A 9,010-nucleotide genomic window follows, 5' to 3' on the forward strand; every position below is an offset into this window, starting at 1 on the left:
TGGTAAACCTATATTGCCTACCTCATTGTTTAGATATGTAGTTTTATTGAGTCATGGGCAGGCCCATGTCTCAAAAGGGGGGATGGTACAGATGATTAATAAAGTGTACACAACGTATGGATTTAAAAATGACTATAAAAAATTGTTTGTACAGTGGTTCGCATTTTGTAAACCAGACAATACAGCAGATTGGTAAATTGTATAATATTGACTTAGAGAACCATTGTGTTTACCACCCACAGTCTGCAGATACTGTGGAAAGGCATAATGGTACTATAAAAAGTAAACTGAGGAAGCTAATGGAGGAAACTGGAAAAAACTGGGTTCAGTGTCTGCCAATAGCTTTGCTGAGCATGAGAATAACCCCCACAGCAAAAGGGTTGACACCTTATGAGATACCATATGGGAGAACATACTATATTCCACAGCTTAAGCCATTTGCTAGGGAAGATGAGGAAATGTATTGTGAATTTGCAAACTATATGAGAAAACTATTAATGTCTAAGGAGGTTTTGTCTCCAAACTCTCTTACAGGTCAAGATACATCAACAAAACAGGACATGCTAGTCCAACCAGGGGATTGGGTTTGGATCAAAATAATCAAGAGAAAGCAATGGTCAGATCCAAGGTGGCAAGGGCCATACCAGGTACTATTGTCTACACCCACAGCAGTTAAAATAGTAGAAAAAGTACCCTGGATACACCTCTCACATTGCAAAAAGGTAAAAAGTCTAGGGCCAGACCAGGGAACGCCCACAGAGTCTTGAAGTCTGGCTACAAAGAGGCATGACTCCAATAGGGACCACTCGTCTCAACCCCGGTGAAGAAACATGGCACAATACAGGCTCATAGGGGCGATAAACAGCTCAGGGAAAGACAACTGTTAGAACCAGCGCACTTTACCAAAACATGGACAGGCAGATTTATAATAGGGATAATGACAGTGGGAAGCATTGTAGCGTTGGTACTAATACTCTTGGATCTAAACACTAAGACCCAAAAACAGGACAAACCAGTACAGAAGAGAGAGCTGACAAAAATGCCCAATGGTGACCTAATTATCACTATAAACAAAGGACCCATCACAGTCCGATTTGATATCTGTCAGGTAATAGAATGCCCACGTAACTGGGAACTTACATATAGTGATTACGAAAAGTATATGTGTGTAACTGCCACCTGTTCTTTGTGGTCTGAGGTATGGTGGACTACAGATTTGGATGGTTACCTAACCTCCTCAGCCCAGGTTCCCCAACAAAAGAGGTGTCTAGCCCATCGTTTAAGATTGTTTAAACTATCACCACCGGGGAAGGGCTCTAACCAATTGTTATTAGCTTTGAGAGATGCAAAGAGGGAGGATTCGGGAACCTATGGGCTAGGAATACATATACCCCTGGGAAAAGATGCAGTGGGGACCATACGGATTCAAGTACTCAGAAAAGGACAAGTTGTGCCCTCAGTCACCAGCATGCCACTAATAAAGCCACGTCCAAACCTGTTCGAAGCTAACTTCACCTATAAAGAGCAGTTAAGTATAGAAACAGGGTTTGGAGATAAAAATGAGTGGGTAAGATGGACAACCAAGACCAAGGGGCTGGGGAATTGTATCTCATGTACAGTATCAACTCATGACCCCAGCTAGCGACTGTTCCTTTCCTAACTGACAAAACAAACCTGCCATGTATAATAAGAATGTTCAAGGAAAATTTCACAAATACTGAATGTACAAAAGAGCAGAAATTATATTCAACCACTAAGATGCGGAGTATACCCCCCTCTGTTAGAGCGGTCCCAGGGAATTTCACCTGCTTTGTCAGCAGCAAGGATAATGGACAGCAGGTAGGAAACTTACCCACGACTTACTGCATACAAAATATATCAAATAATGAGCCACCATACCAGTAGGATTGGTTTCAAAACCAAAAGAAACAATTAGCTGATGTATGGTGGATGTGCGGGGATATTAAACTTAGGATCAAACTCCCTCCTAGATGGAAAGGGAGCTGTGCTTTAACCCATTTGCTTCTTGCCTTTTATATGATACCTGTAGGTGATGAGATAAAGTTGCCAAAGTTGAAGAAACAGCATTTCCGAATGAAAAGGAATGCACCGCAAGGATCGTTTGACAATCGAGTCTACATTGATTCCATCGGAGTACCGCGAGGAGTCCCTGATGAATTCAAAGCACAAGACCAGATATCCGCCGTATTCACCTCCATCTTTTTGTGGATTCAACCTAACAAGAATGTCAATTGGATAAACCACATCTACTACAACCAGCAAAGGTTTGTGAACTATACCAGAGATGCCCTTAAAGGAGTAGCCAGCCAACTAGATGCAACCTCATTGACAGCCTGGCAGAATCGTATTGCTCTTGATATGCTGTTGGCAGAGAAGGAAGGGGTGTGCAAGATGTTTGGAACCTTTTGTTGCACCTTCATTCCTAACAATACAGCCCCCGATGGGAGCATAATGAAGGCCCTGCAAGAATTACAGATGCTGTCCGAAGAACTAGCAGAAAACTCTGGCATGGAAGATCCTCTGGCTGGACCCTTTGAGACATGATTCGGTAAATGGGGTGAACTGGTGAGAATAGTGATGGCAGCCACAGTACTGATCCTGTGTGGTTGCTGTTGCATTCCCTGTGTCCGAGGACTCCTTCAACGGTTCATTGACACATCCTTGACAAAGACTATGTTTCTCCAAAAAGATCTAAATGAACTCTATTCTGCACTTCATTCTGAAACAGATGAGGACGAGTATAAAAACTTTATCCCTGACTCTCAGTTGTATTTTTTTCCCACAATTCTTTGCAAAATGAAGTTTTTTTTTGTTTTTGTTTTTTACAAAATTGTCATATTATCAGGTTATTTCTCACACACAGCATATGCATACAACAAATTACACCCCAATATTCTACTACTCTTCCCAAGTATGGCGATACCACATGTGTGAGACTTTTACACAGCCTGGCCACATACAGAGGACTAACATTGAAGTAGCACCTTCAGGCGTTCTACGAGCATAAATGACATATCTCATTTCTCAACCACCTTTAACAATTTTGAAGGCCCTGGAGCACCAGGACAATGGAATTGCCCACAAAATTACCCCATTTTGGAAAGCAAACACCCCAACGTATAATCTATGAGGCATAATGAGTCTTTTGAACGGCTCATTTTTTTCCAAAAGTTTTTGGAAAATGTGGGAAAAAAATTAAAACGCTTTTTTTTTTTTTTTTTACACAAAGTTGTCCATTTATAAGATATTTCTAACACATAGCATGTATATAGCAAAAATTACACCCCAAAATACATTCTGCTACTTTTCCCGAGTATGGTGATACCACATGTGTGAGACTTTTACACAGCCTGGCCACATACAAAGGGCCAATATTGAAGTAGTACCTTCAGGCGTTCTAGGAGCATAAATTACACATCTCATTTCATTCCTACCTATAACACTTTTGAAGGTCCTGGAGCACCAGGATAGTGGAATTACCCACAAAATGACCCCATTTTGGAAAGCAAACAACCAAACGTATATTCTATGAGGCATGGGCTGCAAATAGGTACTCGGGTACTCTGATGGGCTGCAGATAGGTACTCGGGTACTCTGATGGGCTGGTGACAGGTACTTTGATGGGCTGGTGACAGGTACTCGGGTACTCTGATGGCCTGATGACAGGTACTCGGGTACTCTAATGGCCTGGTGACAGGTACTCGGGTATTCTGATGGCCTAGTGACTGGTATTTGGGTACTCTGAAGGCCAGTGACAGGTACTCAGGTACTCATATGGACTGTGACAGGTACTCAGGTACTCGGGTACTCATATGGACTGTGACAGGTACTCATAAGGACTGTGACAGGTACTCGGGTATTTAGATGAACTGTGACAGGTACTCAGGTACTTATATGGACTGTGACAGTTACTCGGGTACTCAGATGGACTGTGACAGATACTCGGGTACTCAGATGAACTGTGACAGGTACACAGGTACTCATATGGACTGTGACAGGTACTCAGGTACTTAGATGAACTGTGACAGGTACTTGGGTACTCATATGGACTGTGACAGGTACTCGGGTACTCATATGGACTGTGACAGGTACTCAGGTACTCAGATGTACTGTGACAGGTACTCAGGTACTCTGGTACTCTGATGGACTGTGACAGGTACTCAGGTACTCAGGTACTCAGGTACTCGGGTACTCTGATGGACTGTGACAGATACTCAGGTACTCGGGTACACGTATGGACTGTAACAGGTACTCGGGTAGTCATATGGACTGTGACAGGTACTCAGATGGACTGTGAGAGGTACTCGGGTACTCAGATGGACTGTGACAGGTACTCGGGTACTCAGATGGTCTGTGACAGGTACTCGGGTACTCTGATGGACTGTGACAAGTACTCGGGTACTCTGATGGACTGTGACAGGTACTCAGATGAATTGTGACAGGTACTCAGGTACTCAGCTACTCGGGTACTGTGATGGACTGTGACAGGTACTTGGGTACTCATATGGACTGTAACAGGTACTCGGGTACTCATATGGACTGTGACAGGTACTCAGATGGACTGTGACAAGTACTCAGGTACTCAGATGGACTGTGACAGGTACTCGGGTACTCAGATGGACTGTGACAGGTACTCGGGTACTCAGATGGTCAGTGACAGGTACTCGGGTACTCTGATGGACTGTGACAGGTACTCGGGTACTCAGATGGTCTGTGACAGGTACTCGGGTGCACAGATGGTCTGTGACAGGTACTCAGGTACTCTGATGGATTGTGACAGGTACTCGTGTACTTTGATGGACTGTGACAGGTACTCAGATGAACTGTGACAGGTACTTTGATGGGTAATGACAGGTCCAATTTATTGGGGGGGGAATCAGTGTGTTGGTGAACACTGTAAGCGGTAACTAGATGTTACCGCAATCTCTTTCTCATGCACGATCGGTGTGTGAGGAGGAGAACTCGGTAACATCTCGTTACCGCAGTTTGTTGACATTTAGTGATCGGCTGTGAAAGGATCACAGCCGATCACATGGGTAAACAGCCGGCCACTGGCTGTTTACCAGCGTCGGTGATGAGCAGTGTTCCTGAGAACACGCCGCCAACGATGTGCACGTGCAGCGTGATCGCGCGCATGCGCCGTGCACAGTGGGGTCACGGCCGATCATGTGGTAAACAGCCATGCCCAATGGCTGTTCACCCCCCTTGGTGGTGAGTGGTGTCTCCGTGACACGCCGCCACCGAAGGAACAGGGATGCATGCGCACGATCGCGCACGTTCCCTGTTTAAATGGGAGGACATCATATGACGCCCTCCCGCAATGAGAGCCGCGCCGCCTGGCCATCATATGACAGCCTTCGGTCGGAAAGCCGTTAATCATCCTCTTTTAGGCCACTCTCACTATTAGACGCAATCTGGTCATGCCCATTGCTTTGTTTGGCATGCATAACAGAACTTGTTTTTCAACTGTATCCCAGCAGGGTGGCTGATAATGTGTCTTGCTGTGTTTACTTTTTAAATGTAAACCATGCCAATTAGTTACAGTATAGGTATTGTCAGTGTTTACACATTGTGTTTATACTGTTTAAATATCGATTGTTTTAGTTTCTAATAGGAGTTCTGTCATTTTTTTTAGGGTGTCAGTAAAAAAAAAAAAAAGTGCTTCGTCAGTAAATTTTCCACGTTCTGTCAGTAAAAAAAAAGTTGCGTGAGGTTGGCAATCCTGCTATGGACACATACTATGGCCACATACTGCTCCCCTGCTGTTAGTCTTGAGTATTCATTTGTAGTAACGTTTCCATACAAAGTGAGGAATTGCATTTGATCATGAACAGTAATTATTCTGCAACAAAATGCATATATATACCGCGTGTGTGTGAATATATATATATATATATATATATATATATATATATATATATATACACACACAGTATATATATGCAATAATTGTTTACTAGGCCCCTTAATCTAGATCATGGAGCCCCATTGCAAAATTTTGATGGGCCCCTTTGGCAACCTCCCTAGAGCCTCAGTGTAAATCCTAATGCCTCATGGTATGTTATTAGTTTGTGTGGTATTATATGTAACTGACAGTTCACAAGATTATCATATGATGTTTGTTCCTAAAAATATTGCTATTCTCCAGATGACCTTATAGTAAGTTTCTATAGGGAGTCTACTCAGAAAAGGAGTAAAAGGCACCATTTAAGGTGGAGAATCAAATAATGATGCATGAGCTAAAATACAGAATTATGGGACGTGGAGTTCTATAATTGTTAATTGTCAGTTTGTGCATAAACAAAATGATTACACACTGCTACTATATTTTTGAACTGAATATTTTGTTGCAAAAACTATCAAGAATACCTGTAATTATTCAAGTGGATTTGTGAATTGATACTTTATGTACAACATAAAATGTATGTAAAGCATAGTACATAGTTTACACAGTTTTATTGTTAATCTTGGTTTTTCATGTCTTTTATTTTGAAAGCTGGGAAGAGAGAAGTGAGGAAGTGAGGAGGTTTGCTTTAGACCCCTTTCACACTAAAGTGCTTTTCAGGAGCTTTTGTGCTAAAAAAAAAAAAAAGCACCTGAAAAGCTCACAAAAAAAAAACAATTTCTATTAAGATCAATGAATGCTTTTACACTGGGGCGGTGCGCTGGAGGGGCGGTGAAAAAAGTCCTTCAAGCAGCATATATGGAGCATGTTTGGAGCACTAAAAAAAGCACCTCAAAAACGCCCTGTCTATTGAAATGAATAGGAAGCGCTTCAAAAGCACCTGAAAAGCGCCTAAAAGGCACTTCAAAAGCGCAGCGAAATGGTTCTTTTGAGTCATTTGTAAAAAAAAACACCCTGCTAACACCACAAATGCACTTGAAAAGTGCAGCAAAAATGCTGCAAAAACACCCAACGTTTTATGGGCAGTTTTCGAGTACTTCAGTGCGAGGCTGGGTTCACACCGCAGCACGGAGTGGCTCACAGCAGGAGTCCCCTGCGTCCCCATTCACCAATTCAGGTCCAATTTCAGCCCAAATGTTTGACTGCATTCAGACCTGAAATTAATCAAAAGACACACAGGACTCCTGTGCAATTCACACCAGAGTCGCTTCTGAGATGTGTGAACCAGCTCCATAGAGATTGAACCGGCTCACAATCTCCTGCTATGCGAATTGGATGTGGGGAAATCAGCATTCAGTTCACAACAGTGTGAACCATAGACCTGATGACTGTATGCATAGGGACTGCATTATACAGTAGCTGAATATCTATGTTACTTGTCATCAGTATGTGAGCACCAATTTTCAAAAGTCAGATATATTTTGTGTGGGTATTTTAATCCTTATCAGATATGGGGGTTCTGTAATATAAGTAAACGTATACAAATTCAAAAAATGGGATACTAACCTGACTACAGCTGGCAGTCCTGTAAGGGGCCACCCCTATCTCCATGTTCTTGCTCATTGCTGTCCTTAGTCCTATTGACTTTGTTGATGTCCCTATGACAACAATGAGCCATAGACTAGGCTGGTTGTAAACAGAGACTTGTCACAACTAGGAAGCAGGAAACTCCTCATTCACTATGAAAACACACTCATTCTTCTCTGTTATCTGATACTATGGCTACAAGGTGTGGAAAGCTTTAACTGCTTTACTGCCAAAAAAGCCTTAAAAAAAAAAAAAACTTTTCTCCATATACCTTCTGTGATAAGCCCTCCGGGTCTATTTTAAAGTATAACTAAAGGCAAAAACTTTTTTTTACTTTTGGATAGAGCACAGAGGTATTAGAGATTTCCCCCTCTCTATTTAACATGTTTACCATTATCATTGAAAATCAAAGTATAAGAAAATCACAAATTTTGAGTTGTTCCCAAAAAAGTAATAGAGGGGAAATCTTCCAAGGGGTCCCCAAGGAATTCCCTTAATTTTCAGGGATTTCCTATCATGTACTGCTTGGCTATGGGACAGGAAGTGAGGGGAAATCTCCCAAATGGGACACAGGTGAACAAAAAAAAAAATCTGACAGGGGTTGTAACCCTCCCTTGCTCTATCCAAAACGGGAAAAAAAAGTTTTGCTTATATTTTTAATTCAATACGGGAGAAAGGAAGATCCTTGAATTTTGTGAAGGTTGTAAAATATAGAGACCTAACACTAGGGAACAATCATACTACTAAAACACTTCTTCAACCAGAGCATGGGTATACCATAGCTCCCAACTGTCCCTGATTTCGAGGGACTGTCCCTGATTTGGAGCAATCGCCCTCTGTCCTTCATTCCTCCTCATTTGTCCCTCATATCGGTCTGATCTATATAGATGTATATAAAAGGCACTTTTTATCTATCAAAAAGTGTTTTCTAGCACTAAACCTTTCATCTGATTCATCTAAATTTCTGCATTAGTAAATTCCAAATGTCAATATAAAGGAATAGTAGTGGTAAAAAAAACACAATTCTCCTTTAAGGGGGCGTGGCCAGGGGGTGTGTCCTATGCCTGCACACTTTTGCTGATAGGTGTCCCTCATTCCCATCTCAAAAAGTTGAGAGGTATGGAATACCAATATGTCAATGGTCATAAACTCTAATAATTAGGAGGATTACAGTGCACCTGGCCGAGGGAAATGTGTGGACTGCCATTGATGACTGTCTTATGAAAATGCTAGTTGCCTGGTTGGAACATTTGTGCTCTGTTCATTTATTTAAGGTACTTATATAGCGCCATCAATTTATGTAGCACTTTACATATACATTCACATCGGTCCCTACCCTCAAGAAGCTTACAATCTAAGGTCCCTAACTCACATTCATACATACTAGGGACAATTTAGACAAGATCCAATTAACCTACCAGCATGTCTTTGGAGTGTGGGAGGAAACCCACGCAGGCACAGGGAGAACATGCAAACTCTAGGCAGGTAGTGTCGTGGTTGGGATTCGAACCAGCAACCCTTCTTACTGCTAGGCGAGAGTGCTAGCCACTACACCAC

General features: G+C 42.3%; 1 protein-coding gene across 2 annotated transcripts in view; it reads right to left on the bottom strand.

Annotated features, from left to right (window-relative positions):
* LMNTD2 (lamin tail domain containing 2) overlaps window positions 1-7,588 on the bottom strand; it is a 131,374-nt gene extending 123,786 nt beyond the window's left edge. For both annotated transcript variants that reach the window (XR_012236687.1, XM_073606069.1), the window contains exon 1: window positions 7,433-7,588. Coding sequence is in view for 1 of the 2 variants with exons in the window: in XM_073606069.1 (XP_073462170.1) it covers window positions 7,433-7,489 (57 nt within the window). In the remaining variant the exon portion in view is untranslated. The remainder of the gene's footprint in view (window positions 1-7,432) is intronic.
* Window positions 7,589-9,010: the final 1,422 nt, after the last annotated feature.

The sequence above is a fragment of the Aquarana catesbeiana genome, linkage group LG11 (genome assembly GCF_042186555.1).
Source record: "Aquarana catesbeiana isolate 2022-GZ linkage group LG11, ASM4218655v1, whole genome shotgun sequence".
Taxonomy (NCBI): Eukaryota; Metazoa; Chordata; class Amphibia; order Anura; family Ranidae; genus Aquarana; species Aquarana catesbeiana.